General features: G+C 36.9%; 1 protein-coding gene across 1 annotated transcript in view; it reads right to left on the bottom strand.

The window, feature by feature from the left end:
- PLEKHH2 (pleckstrin homology, MyTH4 and FERM domain containing H2) overlaps window positions 1-23,348 on the bottom strand; it is a 50,911-nt gene that overhangs the window by 14,676 nt on the left and 12,887 nt on the right. The window contains exons 2-18 of the mRNA XM_082306312.1: window positions 21,324-21,386; window positions 20,126-20,275; window positions 19,599-19,682; window positions 18,017-18,098; window positions 16,003-16,185; window positions 13,274-14,262; window positions 12,178-12,253; window positions 11,594-11,688; window positions 10,778-10,922; window positions 8,394-8,530; window positions 7,210-7,320; window positions 6,857-6,943; window positions 6,178-6,336; window positions 5,403-5,483; window positions 2,185-2,364; window positions 1,284-1,392; window positions 1,068-1,180 (exon numbers count right to left, since the gene is read on the bottom strand). Coding sequence (XP_082162438.1) covers window positions 1,068-1,180; window positions 1,284-1,392; window positions 2,185-2,364; window positions 5,403-5,483; window positions 6,178-6,336; window positions 6,857-6,943; window positions 7,210-7,320; window positions 8,394-8,530; window positions 10,778-10,922; window positions 11,594-11,688; window positions 12,178-12,253; window positions 13,274-14,262; window positions 16,003-16,185; window positions 18,017-18,098; window positions 19,599-19,682; window positions 20,126-20,275; window positions 21,324-21,386 — 2,844 coding nt within the window. The remainder of the gene's footprint in view (window positions 1-1,067; window positions 1,181-1,283; window positions 1,393-2,184; window positions 2,365-5,402; window positions 5,484-6,177; window positions 6,337-6,856; window positions 6,944-7,209; window positions 7,321-8,393; window positions 8,531-10,777; window positions 10,923-11,593; window positions 11,689-12,177; window positions 12,254-13,273; window positions 14,263-16,002; window positions 16,186-18,016; window positions 18,099-19,598; window positions 19,683-20,125; window positions 20,276-21,323; window positions 21,387-23,348) is intronic.

Below are 23,348 nucleotides of genomic sequence, written 5' to 3'. Positions count from 1 at the left end.
AGCTCCATGCCTTCCAACTTGTAATTTATTTCACAATGTACAGAAGAAGGAAAAACAAGATTTTATTTTGTCTCTGAAATAGACTTTATAGCCTGGCTATTAGTTAATGTTCAGGAGACGTTTTACCTGGGTGAGGGCAGGAGAGAGGAGAAAGAAGGTTAATGGCATTGCAGCATACACCTATCTGGCCTTTCACTGGGAAGGATATAAGATCTTACCGGCATACAGAAATTCTCAAGAAACTAGCTGCAGCACAGCAATTATGAACCATTATGTGTCTCTTAATCATACAGCCTTTTCACTACTACTGGGAGATATACATATGTGTATTTTTAAAGGTATATGAAAATCTTTAAAAGTGAATTAAAAAACCTGTTGTGAAATACTTTCAATAATTTTACTCTGTAATATTTTCTCTATTTATATTACTAGAATACCTAATCAGTCTTTTAAGAATAGCTACTTTATACGAAGAAAAGGTTTTCTTTTTATTAAAAAGAGCAGTAGAGTCTCTGCCTTCTGTCTCAATTTGAAATAATCCATGACTTGCTTAAACTTAAACTTTGCTTTGTTTTTTTCCCAATTTTTAAAATGTCTTGTAGCTGATTTAAATATATCTACAACAAAACTTTTGCCTACCATTTATTCTTCCTGAAATCAAATCGAAAAAATAATATTTCAGATACAGTTCTCTGAATACAGAGATCCATGCATGCTGTTAGGTACTTACAAACTTCATGACAAAATTATTACATCCATGATGGCTGTGGATTTTTCGACGAACTTGCACTTTATCAATAACCTCAGTAGAAAGGTCAAAAGTTGAAGTCTAAACTGTGCCCTGACAGCTAAAAGTGATCTCTTTACATTGGAAGTGATACTCTTTGGTGAGATAATATGGGGACATTCTGCTACTGTCCATTAGTTACTTCCACTAAAGGTAAGAGTAAACTTCTCTTTTCTTTTTCCTTATCTGTTGAACATCTCTAGTAAGCCAACTAATAGTCATTCTTTAGCTAAGAGTTAAAATAGTCAGTTAATAAAAAAGGCATCTGCTATGGTTTTACCTTAAATAATTTAATTGCTTCAGTTTGCAAGGCTTCTGATGGCAATGTTGTAAGAGGAGAAGCAATTCCTTCTTTGCTGTGGCAAAGGGTAGGATGTCTCCAAATCTGAGAAGCTAAACAGATAAAATATGTAGGTTTTGCAATTAATTCAGTTCCTAAGTACATTCAGTAAATAAGTGTTAGAAGATTAGCATGTTGAAACAAAAACAAACTTACTGGCATCGCCTTCCATATGTAATAATTTGCAAATAAGTTGTTCAAACTCAGATCCAACATTTACACTGGTACTTCCAGCTGCAACGGTCAGATGATAACACCACATGTCCTAAAGCAGAAAAACACATAGCAGCTCACTCATTCCATGTTGGAAGGAGCTGCTTCACCAAGATTTTGCTCTTAACTTGGGACACTGCCATAGGCTCCTGTTGAAGCCCAAAGGAGTTTGCCTTTGTTTGAATACACCTGTATTCACGGTCTCTATGTTGGACAGGGCTCTCTTCTGAAGTCTTTTACCCTCAGAAATCATGGCTAATTATCAGGGCATTCTTCCTTTCCTCTTCAGAAAGCTAACCTAAGTGCCTTGTTATCACTGCCAGATCCTGCTAACCTGGGGATAATGCCAGAAAGCAAAACGAGGCTTACAAGATTACTTGCGAACAATGAAGCAATAATAATAAAAATGGTTTTAACCGTACCTCTCATTTCTCCTTCACTTCAGTAGGGCAGTCTTCCTTACTGTTAGTCGTATCAGTGTAAATGGATAACAGTATCCCAGAACCTCTCAGGAAGGTCTGCTACAGGTCTGTCTACAAGTTAGTGTAATATGAGCAAAATTCTCCAATTACAGCATATTTGATATTCTGCACCACCTCCTTATGTAGGCAAGCCTGCTTATTTTCACCTATTTTAAAAAGGATTACCTACGATAGCATTGGTTTGCAGAAAAACTCTGATCGATGTTAATGAAGCAGGACCTTCTCCTCACTTCTTATACCAAACTACAAGCCAGATGACTTGTAGGTGCCCCTCCTTCTCCTCCTCTTTAACAAATATTCGTATCACAGCACCATACTCATAGACGTGTTACTGAAACTCAATAAAAAAGTCCTTTTATTACCTTCTCATGTTTGGATCCTATAAGAAGATAAGTGGGTCCTTGATCTTTGGGGTGGATAACAACAGTGTAATGTGTTGATAATAAACTGCGACCACTAGCCTCATAGTCTTCATCAGAATCGCATGATCTATCAACTTCTTCAACCTTCGCCTCAAAAAGCTTGATTTGACCAAGAGGAAACTAAAAGTAAATATCAGAAGTGGTGAGAGAGCAAATAGTTGCTTCAGTGCACACTAATTTTATATTTCTAATTCTACAAATAGAAAGAAAAACATGAACTACCATCAATACCCATTTGTATTTATTAATTTTCAGTCCTGCCAAGGAATGTCAGATAAGCCAGCTATTGCAGACAGCAGCAGGAGAATGGTATGTGCCAAAGTCTGAAAGTGAGATTTTAAAAAATTCTTTTCCAGGTCTGCTTCTATACCTAGTTAATGCAATAAATGTCTGTTAGGGCGAGAGAAGTAATTCTTCAGAGTTTCCACACCTGGTTCCAAGCAAAACTTCCCTGGGTCAAGCCTAATCTTATCATTTCAAAGGACAGCAGCGTAGTGTTGATGTATCTGTTTTGTTCATGCTATAAATTCACAAGGTAAATTTTTTGTGTGGTAGACCTTCTCAGCTGGTTTCATTCTTCAGTCTGATAGATCACAGTACTTAAGTCTTAAGTTGTATATGTAGCTATGATCATTTATCAGGAAATATTTTATATGAAAAGCCATTCCAAAGGAAATTTTCACAGAAGTAATTATTTCATAGTCATTATCAACAGGAAGGCACAACAAACACCAATACAGCATGCTGTTGTTTCTGTATTGTTTGTGATGTCTAGCAATGCTTAGTGATTCAGCAGAAAGAGAGGGATGTTTCCCTTTAGTAGAAGGATGGTTGGGCACTACAGTAACTAGCATCTTATTTGTGCCACACTCAAGTGTAAGCCTGAAGTTGTCTTGAAATATCCACAATGATGAAAAGTATATGAGGCTGACTCTTAGCTTCTCAATAATAGTGTTTAAAAATTGAAAATACAATACTGGAGAGTAGCTGGCAAGTTTGACTCAATCTAGGTGGGTTTCTTGAATAGTGATTTGATGAAGTGAGCAGTTAATAATATAATCGTTTTGAAGAAAACATCACATAGTGGTGACTCTTTATTCCAGTGCTCTCACTAGAAAGGCTTAAAGATGCATGTGGTGATTTGTATTTTCTGTGGTGCTTCTGAAGCATTCAACTTTTTGAACAAGATAAAATTCTGAGAATCAAGAGATGTCATTTCATATACAAATAGTCAAGACTAATTTATTCACTAAGTTTAACTAAATCACAGCTGGCTGATTTTTTTATTTGAATTCCATTTTGAAAGGAGGCCACTTAAATGGACTCCATGACTGTATTAACCACTGCAGATTGCGTAATTTGTTTCCGCACAGTCACATTCAGCTACAGCAAACATGTTTTTAATTAGCAAATTGTTGAGCATTAGAAATGAACAAGCTTTGGAAAACTTTTCATACTTGTTCTGCTTACAATCTGCTTACAAATTCTTATTCTACTACAAGCTAGCAAATTAGTTTCAATTTTGCTTTAAAACGGCAGCAAAACTTGTTCCAAATGTGAGGGAAATATTCACAAGAATCCAGCAAACTTCTTAGATGCTTCTAAAGGGCGTGCTAAAACACCAAAATCTTCAATGGTAAAAATGTATAAATTCAGATACTTTATAAACATAGAGATTTCTTCAAAGGAGAAAATACAAGTTAATTGTAATGTCTCTGTAAGATGAGCTAGAGAGTAATACTCTAGTAATTCGATTCCCCAGCCCTGTATTACACTTCTTTAAAGAGTAATTAAAATAAAACATTTTGATGGATAGTTACTACTATCTTACTCGTATAGGTCTAGAAATAAGGTTTAGTTGAATGTTTAAAAATGGCTAAAAAAGGAAAGGATAACAAAGGGAATAACTAGCTTTATACAGAGACTACAGATTACTGGGTCCAGTATGACTATTTGGCTAGATTAGAAGTAATAAATGAGATTTTCTGTATTTTTTTGAACTGTTATGGGTTATAATGGCTCAGTGGGCTGTTACCATTTTGTCAAGTGTCAGCAGTCTTACTAGAGCTAAGAAATAAGGGTATGAATCAAATATTCATAACCTCAGTGGTATTAACAAGAATTCTCGTAGACATTTCCAAAATTTTGTTCCTGACCCACCTCCATTAAAAAGATGTTTCTTGATGACAAAATGCAGTGCCTTAGGAGCAAAAGGACAGGTGAAAAGTATGACTGGGAGGTGTCCTTTGTCCTGTCTCTGTACGTAAATATGACTGGAAATATTAGGACTGACAATATTCAGAAGTATGGGTAGAGAACTAAAGGTCAGGCCCAATGTGGAAGAGGCAGGTCTTGGTCTTTCTTAGCTCCTTGTGTCCTACAGGGTATGGGATGCTGGGAGGTTAACTTAAAGCTGATTGGATCCCATTTCTTACTTTTCTTTCTCAAAGAGTATTTTCCCTAGGTTACAGAAATAATTTTCTCTTCCCTTTCTCTTGCCATCCTCCATCTCCATTTCTGTGCACCTCATCAGTTGTAGACAGTGAGATCCTTTTCTATAATTCTGATGGGGAGTGGGAAAAGATCCACCCCCCAGACACACATCTGCAAAGCAGCAAACTCTGCATCCTGTTAGCCTTTTTTTTTTTTTTGCCTTTCTTGCAGCACTGTGGAGGTACCCTGACATATCAAAGAACAGGATCTGGAAGTCAATTGAGGGATAAAAAGAACATTTAACTTCTTGAAACTTGCAGTCACTGCCCACTGCAAACATACATTAGAAAGGGTCAGCTTCCAGAAGTAGATGACAGCCGTGTCTTTTCTGATGAATCTCACATCTGTCAGAAAGGGAGACCTGAACTGTCAGCAAATCAGTGTCCCCCTTTGGCTGGCGATAAGAAGATGCAGAATACATATCACGTCCCATAGGAGAAGGAGACCAATGGGCGTGCCCTGGATTTCTGTCTATTAGATAGATATTCCAAGCTGACAATCTGTGGAGTCTAAATGTTTGGTAATCAAGATAAAATGGGCATGTGCTACCCAGGCCAATTTTACCTTAATAAAGCTGTAATTTATTGTTTAAAGTCTGCTTCATGTAGACTTCAATCTACTTCATGTTCTCTTCCATTCACAGAGAAAACAAGTCAGGGACCTACCTTGTCTTCTTGATTACGGAAATAATACAGAATTTTTCCAACTAGGGTACACCAAACTCTTTTGGAATATCCATGTTTCACCTGAAATTACAGAACATTAGGAAGAAGCACAGCCAGAGAAATAAAGACTACATTTCACCATCTCTGAACTTTGGTGATGTTGGGAATAAATGCCTTGGCTCAAATTCCTTTCCACATTACTAGACAAATAATTAAAACTGCATAACTCTGCTAAGGGCATAAGAATTAAAGCATTAGATGCTGGTCCAAAGCCCACTAAAGCCAATTTGAGTTTTTCATTTGGCTTTGGATCAGGTCTAAGGTAGTGGAAGCTGAGGAAATGAAAGAATTGAAAGAGAAAAATTCCTTTCATACAGTATTTTTATTTTCTTGAAATAATCTCTCCCAGTGAATAATACTGAAAAAGAGAGCACTCCGCTGAAATAAGTTAGGTCCGTTAGCTACTGAAACATGCATGTGTCAAAGTACCGTGCTGAACTAGAGTACCACTGAAGTGCAAATGGAGAACTCAACACGGGAACTAATAAATTAAAAAGACAAAAAGGAAAACCAAATCAAATCAAACAACCAGAATAAAAATATTGCCCAAAGTAGGTGAGTTGGTAGTCCTGCATTGTTCACATTGTAAAGTACTGTGAAAGCGAATACATGTCTGTTTTGCTTGTATTTATTTTATTGCAGAGCCATTTTAATCTAGATACTATTCTTAAGAAATATGGAATAAAGCAGTTTGGGGGAAGAAAAGTGTTCCTACCTTTGTAAGTAATCCTTTCATGGTTGGCTTGATTTCAGGCTGTATGAAAAGTGGACTGGCAGCCTGGATTTTAAGAACATTCTGTAGTACTTTGATCCATTCTTCTAAGATGTTGGGAGAATCTGCAGTCAAGTAGTATGTTCGTTTTTCTGTGGTCAGCTACGTAGTAACAGAAGAGTCTTGAGCTTCAAGAACATACATTTGACCCCACAGTGTGGGGGATGTAACATACAGTACCCAGTGTAGTTTCACAACTTTAGGGGGGTTATTTTTCCCAAATCACTTTTCATTAATGAAACATTTGGTGGCCAGGCAGAGCAGACAGACCCATGCCGTCTAAGGCTTTGTCTGAAAAGTTCCAGGACAGCAGAGTTGAGAAAACTCAATTTATCTCCTTTCAAACAACTTCTCTCAACCCTAGTGGCTGGCCTCAAGAACACTCTCTTTGTTTATATCTCATATGTGACTATCTATCCTTTGTAGCAATGCAAACAAGACTAGGTGTAGTCCTTTCTAGAGTTTCTATAACTGAAATGATCCTTTGGTTTCAAACAAAAGGCACTGATTAATTCCAAGTCCACACTTGGACTTCCAGTCCAATAGGGACTGGAACAAGGGGGTGGTTTTGGGGATGGAGGAAATAAATATCCGCTGAAAGACAGATGAGAAAAGCAGGCACCTGAATTGTTTGTTTTCCATCACCCCTTTCAATGTGGCTGCATGCATTTAGCTCAATTTGACCTTGAGGTTTTCGAATGACATCACTCTGTATGGAAAGAATGGAAAAGGAATATTTTAAATCTACCAACAAATAGCAATAAATAATGATAGAACTCATTTAAACATTAATCTTGATAAATACGTCCTAGTTAGACATTGAGTACCTTGTACACCTCTTGAGGGACTGAGTCATGAATCACTCTTTAACAGCTCAGACACCAGGAATGCATTTCTTTTCCTTCTAGCAGCCCTAGATTCTCAGTAAAAACAACTGAATATTAAACAGCAAATAAATAAGTTACATATACTTACTGGAGATTTGTAGTATAGTAATTCGCCTCCTTTAAGCACAAACCACCGTCGTTTCCAGGTCTTTACTTTACCACCCATTTTTAACAGATATCCAGATTTTTCCAAAGGTTCCTGGTTATTTAGAAGTTAGATAAAAAGTAGTTAGGTACACATATATACCTATACCCCTCAGAGATATGTATAAATACACACACACAGAGATATTTTAATGACTTAAAAGCATGCTAAATAATAATTACAGTATTTTATGAGACTTTCTAGTCCAATTACAAAGTTTTTACAAGCATCAATTAAGACAAATGCCATGCACGTGGGATAACTAATTAATATCCCTACTTATAGATATACTATATGAAGGAGAGTAAGCCCAGAACTATACAAAAGAATAAAGAATATGATGATTCCTGATTTTACTTTCTGATTATTTATATTAAACAAGGAACAAAATGAATACAATGTGAATATATATTTTTTCCCAACTTCAGGGCCTAACCTGCAGATACAGAGCAGTGTAATTCAGAGCTCCACACAGACATACTTTTAGTGTGTACACTAAACAGATTTCACAGTTTTGCTCTGTGAAGAAAGCTTAAAATAAATTATCTTCGTCACCAGGCAGTCAATCCACTTGTATGTTAAGACAGTAACTACTAACACAGGCCATTAACTCCCAGAGACAGACCAATGCCCCACAATGGTTTTGTTTCTTTGACCTGTCCTCGCATGTTGCTCTACTTATGGTTTCTCTGATGCGTAAAGTTTTCCCTGTATGAGAAAACTATAGAAACATATTACTGCACATAGATTTCTACTGATGCCTCCAACTCCTTCAGTGGAATGCCCTTCTGTTTCCCTGAATATTCAAATAATAATTTTAAGCTGATTTTAGTATTCATATGCAATCTGATACCAGATCTGGTTCCTAGAAAGGAATATCTTAATTGTCTTCTGGAGTTGTCTACCTATTTCTGTTCATTATATAGCAAGCTCAGAATTGTCCTCGACTTTCCTTCAATCATTACAGTCTTACATGGCTAACTTATGGTTGGTATATTTAGCTATTTGTACTCATAAGGCAGTCTGTGAGTCAGCAAGACTGGATATAGAGATTTGGTAGCAGCCTTTGAACATAAATATACACATAGCACCACAGGTACACTTCTTCACAGAACTTCAGTACTCACATTTTTTCCATTATCACTAGATGAGGAAGAGGTCTTAGGAAGTTTCTGCTCTGGCTCTGAATAGTCTGTATCTACTGAATACGCATCTGGAGGAATAGCGTAGTCACTTTCTGAGGTCACAGAAGACAGAGACACACCTGCGTTAAAAGAAGAAAGATGTTTATTTATATTTTTTTATTACATTAGAAACAAATGAGCTCAGAATATCCATGCAGAAAGAATATCTAAGTAGGATCTGCAGGCAAACACAAGTATCAACATAAATCCATGAGGAACCAACCGTTTTTTTAAATATCAGCATATCAAACTATTAGCACAGTGCTAATACCTGAATCCCATTTTCTTCATAATTAAACAGAGTTTAAGTCACTTGTGAATGAAACAACAAATAAAAGTCTTCTGTATATTGTCACTTTCTGTTATATTACTACAGCTTTTTTATGGAGGGAGTTAGTGCCATGCATCATACTCATTCTCTAGAAAAAGAATACAGGATCTTTAATTAAACTAAACAACTTTCCCCTTCCCCTTTCTATCATTTGCTGTGGAATCTGGATTTCTCATGCTTATGTACTAAGAAGCTATGCTCAAGATCTGCTATATGTTGAAGCTGTAGGTGGCTGTCTTTATTTTGTGATTAATATGAATTTTTATACTGAGGTTTTCTAAAAATCTGAACTCCATATTTCAGGATTTTTTTGAGAGTTTATTAGCTTTAATCCTGGAAAAAAAAATGCACTGTGTTTTCAATTTCAGTGAATCAGCAATAAAAATTCAAACTCCTCCCTTATTCATCATAGAAATAATTATTTTCAAACATGTGAACATGTCCTTTTGTAAGGACTAGTGTTCTACTCTGAAAGGTTACTCTCCAAAATTGAAATGAAGATGCCTTGTTTCTTTGTTTCATTAATTTCCAAATTCATTTGCCAATTTTATTTAAAAAAAAAAAAAGCTTTTCTCATTTATTGCTTTGGTAAGCCACCTGGACTTTCAGAGTGGGTTCTTCTCTTCTCATGTAAGATCTTTAATAACAAATATGCAGCAAGCTAACTATGCGCCTAGTGAAATTTGTGACTGCCTAGATTTTTAAAAAATGTGATCTCAACAAAGATACGTACATGTGCGTTTTGTGGTTAAGAAAGGTTTCCATGCATGAAAAAATGCAAGGACTATTTTATGAGAAGAAAGCATGAACAAAAGAAATGGTTCCATTTTACAGACACGGATATAAATTGTAAGTGAAACCAGCTATTAAATTAGCTAATTTACCTTTCCTGCTGTGCAAGCATGTAACATGAGATGCGTCTGCAGGCACGGCGCTGGTTTTTGCCCCGCAAAATGGTGCTGCTGGGAAGCAGGAACTATGGGTCCTTTTCACACTGATGTAGCAAGACTGTAACTACATCCCTGGAAGCAGGGCCCGACACCACGCCTGGCTGGCGCTGGGAAACTGCTAGCCGACCAGCGGCTCTCTGCCTGCTCAAGTGTGACGGAATGGAGCTCCTGCTAACTGGGCTTTTAACACGTATGACGGAGACTACTGAATAATGCTATTTTGCATTTCTAAAGCGATGTATAATGAAGAATCTTAACACTTGGCCTCAATGGGATCTTAGATCTTAGTCTCCCTTGGTTTACCCAGTGAAGAAATATTTGCAAGGATGTAACACTGATACTGTCACCCCATGAGGAAGCATTGTATCTTTCAATGTTATGAAGCATATTATTTTCATTCTGCAGATGGAAAACACATAATTATGTACAGCTGTGAGATTTGTCTTCCACAAAAGACAGAACATTACTCAATTCAAGTGTTTTAACTAAATCTTTGCACAGGACCTTGTGACAATCGCTGTAAAAATGAAGTAAGTCCTTTATTGCCTGAGATGACAGAACCAAATACTCTGTTGAGGGAACTTTTCCACCTGCTGTCTGATCATGTGAAACTGTTACTTTGTTTCATAAACTTGAATATACCTTTTTTTTTTTTTTTTTCTGATGGCAATTACTTTTTTCTAGGTCATTTTTACCTACCTACCACTAAAGGTCGTAGGAAGTCCTTGGCATGACACAGTATAGATAGAACAGAGCTTCGTGCTTTAAATGTACAAGTCACTTTTTCCTCATGACAACAGCCAGCTACTAGATGAATACCGTGAAAAGACATCTATAATAACAGCAATAAAAAGAAAGCCATGTGTAACAGTCCTTTCTCCTGCTTGAATAATAGAGCTAGGCTTTGATAGCTGAGATAAAAGCCTAGATTTAAGATGTCCTTAAACAGCATGTTTAAGGAAGGAATCAGTTTCTAAGAAGATCATGTAAATTGCCTATTTTTCCAAACTTCCTGGAAGTTACTCCTTGTTACGGTCTTTGCCTACCTCGTTTCATAGCCCGAGGACTACCCGGACCACTTCTGGTTCGAGAATCAGACTCAGAAGTCCTTGAGCTGGACCGAGAGCTGTCGTCTTCATCAGAGCCTGATGACTCATCTATAAATGGGCTGTTGCTTATTTGAGTTGCTTTCTGCAGAAATTAACACAACATTCTTTGATACCTTGCATAAAGGGTATCAGTCATTTCCTTCATACTGTAGCAGAGCTCTGCTGCCTTCTTAACATTCAAAGCTATTCTTACTTTGGTTGTGAGTTTTGGCACACACATACCAACGTAAAACCAAATTCCCTCTGCCCTCTGTATCTTCAACCAGCCCCACACTTTAAAACAGAAACCTGAGGTAGCTCAAGGCACGGGTCTTTCCAAATCACAAAAGGCTGCCAGAAAAGTTACTGCTAGCTATCTGACTGTAAACAGCTTTGGCACTAACACAAAACCATTTCTACACACACACACACACTCTCACACACACTCACACACACACACACTCACACTCACACTCTCTCTCTCTTTTAACTATGGCATTGAACACCATGTCGCTCTGTTTAATAATTAACAAGCCTTTGGAAAAAATCAGCAAGGAACCTAAGAAAAACTGACCTGGGCTAGTAACATTTTATAAGCAGCACTGATTTTTTTTTTCCAGCTATTTGACATTTCCATTACTTCTGGGGTTCTGTGATCTCTAAACATCATCTTATGACACATTTGGCATGGTAGCATCAAATGTGAAACAGCAAGTTCCTGGATGTGAAGCCTAATGGTATTTAAAAATTTCCTTTAAACAGTAATATAGTTACCCCTTTCAAAGTGGTGTAGACAGGAGTGGTCATGTTCTTATATATCAGAGATGTATATAATCCGGATACGGAGTACGAAGTTAGTGAAACAGCACCTAAAAAAGCAACATATTGTATAAATGGCCTTCCTAATTTACCTCTCAATTAACCAAATTCTAATGTAATTTTTTGCATTGTATAACTGCTATAAAACACAAACTAACTCCTGAACTGTTTTGGATGTGAGATTTATAGCTTTTTGAAATTGACAATGGTTTTAAGGAGTATAAGTAAATTGTAGTCATGACCACTAACCCTTTTTAAATTGAAAGTATAATCTCTTATCTTGGTACCTGGCACAGAATCTTCAAAGTGAATTGCAAAGAAAACTGGAGTGAACAAAGTACAAATTCAGCACAAAGTCAAGAGGCAAGATAATAGAAGACAATGGAAAGATAACCAATGATTGTTTAGGTTTTCAACAGCAGATAACTAAATCTCCATAAAAGTATCTTAGAGGAACATGGGACATGTGGTCCTTCCTTACAAGTCACTGTAAGAAGCGAATTTTTGTTCATGAGACAATGAACAGCTAAACCACTTACTTTTGTTAAGAGAGTCCATGGTGAAAGCTTCAGACATCCTTAAACCAGATTTGGCTACGGCATAAATTCTGCTTTCCTATATAAGCAGAATGGATTTGATGGTAGATAATTAAAACACAACAATTACTTTTCTTCTGTTTAGCCTCTCCATAGCCTCCCAGTCTTTGTGTTAGTACTGTTAGTCATGTGATGAAATGGTTGATAAAATGGTGTCATCAGTAGCAGCTGAAAAATGCATCCTTCTTTTATATGGCATACCCACCATACCCATAGTCTGTTTCAGCCTTTTTTCACACAAAGCCTGCCCTTAGAGATAACTTATTTTTAAAAATACTATTATCAGGGGCCAAAGAAGCTACATTGAGAATATTTTTAATGGAAGATTGCATGTTGAGAACAGAGAAATGCCATCATGGAGGCAACTTTTCAACACACTTTTGTGTGCCACAATAAGAAAATCTATAATGAAAAAATATGCACTAAAATATATATATAGAAAAGCTGTTACATTAATGCATTATTCATCTCTGAATGATTAATAAACCCCTGACTGTGGAACTACAGAATCAGTGAGTCTAGACATAGTTAATTTTGGATTTTGTGTAAGAAATACTAATATCTACTTTAATTCCCTGATTGATGGCTTTAAAATTTTACTTCGAAATGTGATCAATAACTTCCATAGTCTGTTGTTGTGTTCTGTCGACTTAATTGTCTAGATTGTGAGTGGTACAATGGTTATAGCGAACGCGCTGATACTGGCACTCTTAGGCTTTGTTGGTGTTAAGATAAATAAATAAATGCAGCCGCAAACATTACCTCATTGGATATACTCAAAAGGACATATGTAACTTAGATGTGACATGAAAAAAATTGGTCTTTTCTACAAAAATAGTGGCCATGTTTTTCAACGGTAGAAATGCTGTGCTTCAAATCAAATTTGCTTCCGAGTTTGTCCTCCTAGCTGCAATTAAGGTAATGTCCTGTCTTGTCATCAAAAATAGAATGAGAAAGGTAGAAGCAACAAAAAGAATAGAAGAGAAGCGTGAAAAGGAGTTAGTTTCACCATAGGAAAAGTATCTATCATTACACTTACCCAGGAAGGAAATCGATGTAATGGAGGGGTTGGGGGTTTGTTGCCAGCACCCTTTTTTGTCGTATCACAAGGTTCCTGGGCTTCAGCGTTTTGTGCTTCAGTGCAGTCATAGGTAAACACTCCTGCATCACAGCCAATCTCCATTTTCTCTAAAATATCAGTATCTTCTCCATCCACCAGATCAATGTCTGTTTCCTGAGGTCTCCAGGGACGTATCATGCTTATGGCATTTCTGTTTCTACCAAACATCCTGTCAGAACTCAGCTGGGGCTGGCTTAGATGTTTCTTTGCTAATGCTGAATTTATACTAAACACATTAGGAGTCCGTAACTTTGGAGGTGGCAAATTTGAGGGAGAATCTGATGGTGCTGTGCATTGAGAACCTGCAGAAGTTGCTAGAATTGGGTGTTTGGGTGTCAGAGCAGGGGTTAAAATTGGACTTGGGGTATTTGCCTCACTGGATGAGGATGAATAATCCAGCCTCTGAGATTGAAATTTCTTATTCAGTTCATCTGAAGAACTATCTTGGTCTTTCTTTTTACTCGTGAAATCGGAGTTGCACTTTCCGCCTGGATTGTTCTGGCCTTTTCTTTGGGACCCTTGCTGCCAGGAGTATAACTTCTTGTGCTGAGTCCTCTGAACACCAAAACTCTCTTCTTCAAATAGAGAACTACTGTCATCAGATGCTGTCAAATACATTTCACTCCCTATTCTACTGTACCTTGCATTCTCTTCAGATGTGTGGCTTGAGAGAGTTGATGCACACCTGGATTTCAGTCCTTTATTCTCTCCTCCATCCTCATCTGAGCTCCAGTCGCTCCCGGTAGTGCAGGAGTTCTTTGACATGTCGCTGTCTATGTCTTTGGATGAACAGCTCGTTCTCACGTTTTTGTTCTGCTCTGGTCCAGAGGAACTTTGTTGCAATGATTTCTGACCTGTATTGCTCTCATGTGCAGGACCAGCAAAGGTAGTTTCCAGGATATCCTTCTCTAGAGGAGAAATACAATGAACATGAGAAAATTACTTTAGCAAACTTGACTGCTAAAGAATTTTGTCATCACATCTGCAAATAGTAAGTAGGTAATCATTTCAAATGTGTAAGCACATTCAAGTTTTTTGAATATTGTAAATAATAGAACTTAAGAAATTTATTATGAATTTTTGAATGCAACTGAAATTGCAACGATGTTTGCCAAAAAACTGTAACAGACATTACTCAAAGTTCTAGCCAAACTAAAAATGGCAGTAAATGTAAAGCTGAGCAGGGTGGAGCCATATTTTAAAGTAAACCGGATATGTCTGAAAAAAAACCAAACCAAAACAAAAACCAAAACAAGGCTTAAGATGGCATATAAATTTAGCTGCTTTATTAAATCTAAGGAAAATTAAAGTTTAGTAAAAGCTTGTCAGAAAAGATTTACATTAACAAATCAGGTATTCTGAGCATTTCTACAGTGTTTATATACAGAAATTTCTTCTGCAAGCTATTATTGTATTCCCAGTGGTGAATGCTTAAGATACACATGAGAGGCTTATGAAAAATGCTTAGGGAAAGACACTGTATTAAACATAGCTTTGCTTATGCTGTTCACTTTTACCTGATTTTGCAAGAGAGCGCTATAGCTTGCAGCATGTCAGTGAGGCCTATGTGCTCCCCCTGAGTTAAAACAGATGCACGAACTAGGGCTTTTCTACGCAGACACTTGGGAAAGCTGTTAAATAGCTGTATGAAGTTGAAGTGGATTGGATAAGCCAAAGGTTTTAATTTAGTCCACATTAAAGTAATGAAGTCACAAAAGTTGATCTGTTTCCATCTGGGTTCTATTTCTTATCCTTTCCCTTGAAAAAAAAATTCTTACGTCAATTTCCTCATCTATAAAAATGGAAATAATAACACATACCCAACTTTATAATGAACTTGGCGTCATATAAATATACCAAATATTAATAGGACCTATTTGAGTTTCTGATTTTCTACAGACCTCAACTTACAATTTTGGGTACCATGATTAACTGTGGAGAAAATGCTGAAGTCATGAGTAGTGCTGTGGGAATCAAATGAAGGACCAGACCAACAGTCTACTTTCTGGACTCTTCATTGCTTAAGGGAAGCAGCAAGCTGCAATGGACTTGCTTATGCTTATAACAGCATAACAGCATGCCAATTTGCTGGCATTGCCAGACTTCAGTGCTTGTTGGGGATATTGTATGAACTGATCAGGGAGCTTTCTCCTTCTTCGGACAGAAAACAATGGTGTGAAAAGATGCCTGAGACTCTCTTCTGTTTTTTCTGACCTTGATCATACTAATGAAAGATTACTGAGTTGATCTGGTTGAGTTAGGGCATAAAACTAACATTGGGACACCAGTGACAACATAGATAAAACATACAGAAACTGGACTTCGGTGAGACTCTACACAGGCATAAAAATGTAACGGCCCTCCCTGGGGGACTGTCAGCATTAAGCTCCTTAGGCTACTGTGGAGCAAACCTGGGCCACAACAACTTCTCTTCCTTGCAGCCAAAGCAGCCCTCAACCACTGCATGCTGCCAAACAATGTATTAGTGGTATTATGGAGACCCTGGTGCTCAACAGGGTTTCCTCCTACTAATAGAGACTAGTATAAAGAGGGAGGGAGTAACGGTTGGTTTGCATACACTGACATAGTTGTCGATTTTAGTTTTCCACCTGTGTCAGAGTGAAATGACAGTATTGGTGACTAAGTACCTAGCATGTTTTTGCCTTCAGTGTAGTCTGACTCTTTAGATGAAGACTTGCTTATTTCTTCAAACTTAGGAGATGGTTGAGGACTTCTTGCTCTGTTTGAAAAGCATCCGAAAGTCAAACTGCTTAGTCGCTGACACTCTCCAGGTTTTTGTGTTGAAGTAACAGATTTCTTGCCTGTAGCTTCTGAAGAATAGTAATTCAGAAATCTTGTGTTAATGGGATACAGCAAGCTATGCTATGGTCTTTTTACTCTGCAGTGTAAAGTTGGGGTTTTTTTAAGATAACTAAAATTTAGCAAAAAGATAATGAAAAATTTGTTACAGGAATAAAAATCTACCTGATACCTCCTCATATCAAAAGAAACCCAGAGCTACATTTCTACTTCTTAAAGATTGGTTTTTTTAGTATGGAAAGAAAAAAAAACCCACTCTTTTAACAATTTCACAGCAATAAGATATAAAACATGCACTTAATACAGAATGAAAACCTAGTGGAAATACCTGATTTTATTCTGCTGTGACTGATATTAAACCTATGGATTGGTCCAGGATATATAATATGGGAAAGACTGTAGAACAATAGTGTTAAAATATGTGGCAGCCTTCCCTTCAGATAAAAATATTGAGAGAATCTGTAACAGGTGCTACAGCAAATATAAAGGAGTAAGTTACCAGGCTTAGAGGGTATATATGGAGGACTTGAAGAGAAGGTGAAAGCATAAAATGATTAACTGCCTTGAGAATATGAAATCCATCCTTAGGGACAACTATTCTGCCAGAAACTGATATGAAACAATGCTGCCCATCCCTGTTTACAAAAAGTTCTGTGGCAGATCCAGGAACAAAAGGCCCTTATCCATACCTGTAAACTGTTTAAAACAGTACCACATGATCATAATTTATAGCCTGTTACCAGCATGGACACTGCAAATGGTAATAAATTTCTTAATATTTTTGAGCATATCAGTAAATGTGTGTTGAAAACCAGCTGACAAACTCCTAGTGTCTTGAAAAGCCTTTGAATAGATCTCTTAGGAGATGATGACTAAAGCTGTTAAGTGCTGAAGTATATAGAATTGCTACTGATCAAAAAATAGCAAAACCCCCAAACAATCCAGTTTCCTCATTAAGAGAGAGGTGCATCCTAGTTTAAAAGCTTCATATTGTGTATGTATGTATTTCATACATATTTATATTTTCATATATTATGCATAGTACGTGTACACACACACACACACACATACACACATTTCTAAATGTCTGTGTATGTACATATATACACGAGATACATTATCAAGACATGAGGGCTAGGTAGCAAACTAACAAGATTTTCAGATGATAGTAAGTTGTCAGGTCAACCAAGTATGGAGAGGACTGTGGGAACCTTCAGAGAGAATTAAGAAAGTTGGTGAACAGGCAACACGGTGGCAAATAAAATTCAACTTTGATTAATGCAAAATAATGCTCTTTGGAGGGGATATTCCTCTTTCCCATATTTACATTTTACGATTTTTAAATTAACTATATCCACTTGGAGAGGAACCTGGTGATACTGTGGCTGAATTAAGGTTTTGGATCACTGTAGTCAAATGTAGTAATTAAAAAAATCTGGTCAGAATTCTGATTCCCAGTTGAGCATTTCCTAGAAAAAGCAGTTGCAGACTGACATTCATCTATTCCTTAACAGTGCTAGGACTACCTATGCTATAAAGAAGTGAAAGCAAAGATCTGACATAAATCCAGTCAAATCTTACTACTTGCAGAACCTCTTAAATAACAGAGATACCCATTCACCCAACAAAGCGCAGTTGTGGTTTGTCTGCATGTCTTTTTAATAAAAATTAAATTATTGCTTGCCTAACACCTTCATGTACAGTCACTTTGATGTCAATTCATACTAACTGAAATCTTTGTGAGTTCACAGAATATTTCAGTTATGAGGATGCAGAAATTAATAGGGAATATAAAGAAGCATGCCATATATAGAGAAGTTTTTAAGAGATTTGTACATTTACCTTGCAGTTTAGATTGTACTGTTTTCATCTCTTTCGTTTGCTTTTGGTTGATCAAGCGAAGGTTCTGATTTTCCACCTCTAACTAAAAGCATATAAATGTAATCTCATCCATCAGTGAAACAATTTTTAAAGTCATTACGTCATTTAGATTTTCTCTGAATGTCTTCTGCCTGTCTAAGGATAAAGCTAGTTCAAATGGTAAGCTTCTCTTCATGCCAGTCTAGGCATTTGTTTGTTCTGAACAATGACATTCCCTGCAATGATTATTTGCTCAACTTCTGTAAAATGATTTCCCCAACCAAGCAAACCCAAGACTGCTTTGAAAAGCCTTAATAATTAAGAAAAAATAAATCTGCATTGTCATCTTTAATAAAAGCAGAGGGCTAGAATTACAAACTCGTAATTCTTATAAACTTCCTTACTTGCCACCTGGCAAACCCAAGAGCAATCAGAGGAATTAGAAGGAATGATGGTGCTAATGGCTCCTACCATCCCACAGCAAAGATTAAAAAAATAGATACCAAAAAACTTTATGCAGAGCAGAAGACCTTCTACAGGAAGAAAAAACCCAACAACCCATTGCTGTAGCCCACTACCAGGAGGTAAAACATGTTCAAACTCCTGCTCCGAATTAGGCAGAGAGAAGATGTGAATCCGAGTATCCCATATCACACAGAGGGGAGCCAGCAATTCCACTTCCCACTGGGTGACACCTAGCCACCTCTGTGACACTAGCTTGAGACTCTCCATGTTTCAAACTAAGTAAATAGTTTGAGTCATATTTGATTTTGTCCAAACTTTTTCAAGATCATTTTAGCTAAACTTAATTGCATTTTTATTACATGATTTCAAAACCTCCCCTCGCAGAAAATGTTACTTCTAGTTTCCTACTTTAAAAATAATAACTTAATTGTTTTTCAACTGGAGCAAGTATAATTTTCAGTTAACCACAACAGAGTAGGATTTTAACTTTTACGGGCAACTTTATACCCACAAGGAGGAGAAAGCACAGCTACACACCAAAACCGGCAGCCTTAGGCAGGGCAAAGACATGGTTATCTCACCACAGCACAGAAACAAGGGAGACGACTGGTCTCTTTCGGGAATAGAGCCAGTGCCCCTGAAACTATTCCTGACTAAGGATACTGTGGGCATTGGAAAATAAAAAATGATCAAGTCCTTTTTTCTGCCAGGCCCCAGCAGACTTGGTCGGCTTTCTGGGGATTATTCACACTTCAGGCATCTGCTTGAGCAAGCTTGGTTTGCCAGCTAATCTCTCTCAATTAGTGGAGATGACAAGTACACCTTCCAGAGAGCAGTTCTGGGCCCTTCCTCCATAAAGAGGACCCAGATGTACTAGCTGACCAAATCAGACATCAGAATTTAAGTGACGTGGATACTCTGCCCTCTGTGCTGTTGTTTTCATTTTCCTCTTTCAAGCAAATAACCATACAGATCAATGAAACTGGGAAGCATTTTTTTTTTTTACTATGGCGCAAAGCCTTTTAACAGCCCAAAAGCCTAAGGGATATCCAGTCACACCGTTATATTTTCTGTATAAGTATTGTAGCAAGAGTTATACCTCATGGAGCTTGACTGTCACCCATTCTTTTATTTTAGCTGCTTTTTCTTCTATGATTTTTGCTTCTTGCAGTCTTATTTGCTTCTGGAAAAAAATGGACATAAGCATATTTTTCACTGAGTATAATAGTCTGCCTGAGTACTATCTTCAGACACAAATCCTAAGATTGCTTGAAGTAATTCAGTCTCCTGGGCGATATATGGTGATTTTTAAAAAAATTATGAACAGGCCCTTCACAGAGGCTGCTGTTCCTCTTTCCTCTAGGAAAAATGAAAGCTCTTCGGAGGAGACAGTGAAAAGGAAGAACATCTTTCCCCTCTTAAAAGTTACATGCTCTTTCAAAGGAAGCCAGAGCATGATTTGCAAGTGAATAAACCTTATTCAAATGATATACTTCTGATGGGAACCTCTTTAATCAAACAACAGAAATAATACTTAACTTTTCTGTCCTCTATGGATCTTAATTTTTATTTTCCTTTTGTAAGGGTGGAATTGATGCTTGTCTTTTTAACACCATTATTTCTAACCTGTTCTTCAAGTTGTTGCTCCAATTTTTGTATTATGTCATTTTTATCTTGTATCAGGATCTCCAGATCTTGACATCTCTTATACAGCCTGGTTTCTGATTCGCTCGTTTGAACATTAGCTGCTTTTAGTTTTTCTTCCATGACCTGCACCTATTTGGAAGGTCAAACATAAGACTTTAAGAAACATAATACTCTAAGTTAAAGGCAGTAATTTAATCACAAAAGGGACTGTTAAAATTGCTCCCCACTTAAGATTCAAGATAACCCTGCAAAGTTCTGAAGCCTATTTGAGAAGAAATTTTACAGTTTGTTATGCCTCCCTATGCTTCTAATACCGACAGGACTGGCAAAACACTGATAGACCTTCTACAGATTTTGTTAGTATTAGTGAGAGGCTTCTAGGTTTGTAACACACAAGCTGTTAGAAATGCCAATATGGGAAGAATGCAATTTACGTATAGGGAGCTGTTGTTAGGCTTAATAAACAACATTTTAATAAATAAACAATTGTACAGTGTAAAAAAACCCAACAAATTATCAGAAGTGTTCTAAAAAATGGCTAAGAAGTACTTGGCTTGTGGTCAGGAATGTTTTCTAACTCCAAATTAGTACATGAACATTTTTATTCTTACAGTTTTCAGTTTCCATCTGTCTCACAGTAAGATACGAAGGACTTTTAGGGAATACCAGAGATGTGTTCATAAAATGTCTGCAGTAGCTATATCTACCATTTGCAATCAAAAGGCAACTTCGGTTAAATATTTAGCCACGATCTCATTCTTTAGATGATGTAACTTCTACAAGCGGAACAAAAACCTTAGAATAATCCTATTTAGAGACTGTCTCGGATAGCCTTCTTTTATTTTCTTACAGATTTTCTAAAATACATCACTGTTTCCTCTCCCTTTTGTTTCCATGTGCATCATATATCAAAGACTCATGATGCATCAATGAAGAAGCTCATTTCATGTATCTATTTTTGATTCGTGCTGTTAGCTTTGACTTTATTGAACCAGACTGGATAGTGAGCAGAGAAAGGTGTTAGAACATCTCTGGTAAGACAAATCAATAGATGTAATAAGAAACTGTCTTCTCCCTTTTGAGCAATACTTAAGAAAAATAGAAATTTTCTGAATTTCCCTTCATTATGGTAACATGCACATAGCTAGTGGAGATATTTTTCAGTTTCTATATATACCTGCTGAAAAGCTCTCTCCGCTTGACGATCAGCATCTATAACTTGTTTCTCAAGCTGCTGCATCTGTAGATACATAAAAACATATAGTAAAATGCCCATGCCTTCTGCCCCTCGCCAGAAATACCACAGTGAAGCATATTTTCATGGTCTGTTTAGAGAAAGGAAGAGACAGGTTGTGGGCAGGAGCATAAAAATAAATAGAAGGATAAACAGTGTGTCAGACTGGGAAGATAATTCATCATTACAACTGTATTAAAACATTGTTAAGATTCTTCTACCGAAAAAAAATGAATACAACTTTTCTTGATAGTACAATTTTGTGGCTGCTGTATGACATACTGCTTTTTTTCCCTGCTACCAAGAGTAGAAATTCCTTTGACAATAGCCCTGAAACTTTCCGCATGCAGGCTTATAGTCTTAGAAAGTGCTAAGCTCCTTCATGTCCTTCCAAAACTGGCAACAGTAAAGGGTACTTGGCACATTATACAATTTGGCCGCTAATTCTTCTGAAGTCGACAAATTTAGCTCTTGGGAGGAATTGTGCTACGAGGCCTGTCCCAGACCCCTCCACCCTCTGCATGAAAGAAGGAGGTATGTGGCAGAAGAGACATGGTGGATTCAGGTGCTACACAGAAAAAAACTGTGAAAAGCCACAGTAGAAATGGATAAAGACAGAGACCAGCACAACACCAGGAGTGAGTACAGGTCCCTTTTGAGAGGTGAGAGACATTATAATGATGCCTAATAAATCACAGGCCCAACCTTTGCCCCCGGCCTCAGAAAACCCCTGCATTTTACATGATTTATTTTGAACGCTTTTCCAACAATGTGAAACAGAGGAGGCTGGAAAGAAACTTTTTCAAAACATTTTGTTACATTTTGCTAAGTGATTTTGGTGAACAATACAATTATGACTTCTTTAAAAAGTAAACTGAGGTTTAAAATCATACTAGAAAGTACTGAAGGAAATGAATATATTGTTTTGTAACTTAAGGACTTATTATTGGTTCTCAACCTAGCTAAGACTCTGTTCATCTGAAGAGGATGAAACATCAAATACTTAACATTGAGATACTCAATATTCAGCTTCAAAATTGTTCATAGAAAAGCATGATACAAATAATGCAAATGAAAATAATTTATTCCTTCTTCAGTTTACTGCTTGGTTTTAAAATAATCAGTTTCATTCTGTCCTGTTTGTACTTGATTTCTGGCATCTTTCAGTTTCTTTTTCTCTCTCCGTCCCTTTTTTTTCTCTCCCCAATTATGTTGTCAATCAATCACATGAAACAGTTTTGTGTACTTTTAGCACCTCATCCAGACAAGGACAACCGAGTCATCATTTTCTATCAATCAAAAACTGAAAACGGAGAAAATGAGTTTTCACTAACATAAAAAAAAAGCTGCGACTGACCTTCTAGTACTTTCTCATACGATATAAAAACCCAAAGTCTACATCATAATACCACAACACACTGTTGATACAAGAGCGACAAACATTTCACAATACACATGGTTATGGTCGGGTCCCCAGTGAGTTGTTTTGCAAGAGCAGTTCTAAGGAAATGATTATCCCAGTCATTCATGTCCTAACAGTCTGGACAGACGGACAAGGAGGAGATGAACCTTCATTGTTCCTCTCGTCACATGTATTTAATTTTATATTTGTACAACTTCATGTTGACATTTTAATTTTTAGAATTTTGAATTCTGAAGTTACTTTCCATCTGTCTTTTTGGTTTTATGTTCAAACAGAAGTTTGGTTTACAAGGCTCACTTTAATATCGTTTTTAAGGCATTTCTTTTTTAGTGAGTTGGGGATTCAGAAATCGAGGTTATTTCTGAATGTGTGATCAGCTAACATTCCACTGCAGTAAAAGCACTATGCTAAAGCAAGTAAAAGTGCAGCTATTGTATCAATAATGAACACTGTTAATACTCCCTAATATTTTGACAGAAAATTTCTTCAGATATTTACAATGTGAAATTCACTGTTGATGAGTAGCAAGTTGTTTACCAGTTTTC

The sequence above is a fragment of the Platalea leucorodia genome (assembly GCF_965183815.1).
Source record: "Platalea leucorodia genome assembly, chromosome: 3".
In the NCBI taxonomy this organism is placed as follows: Eukaryota; Metazoa; Chordata; class Aves; order Pelecaniformes; family Threskiornithidae; genus Platalea; species Platalea leucorodia.
Note: the sequence above shows the minus strand (reverse complement) of the source record. Positions and strands in the feature narration are given on the sequence as shown.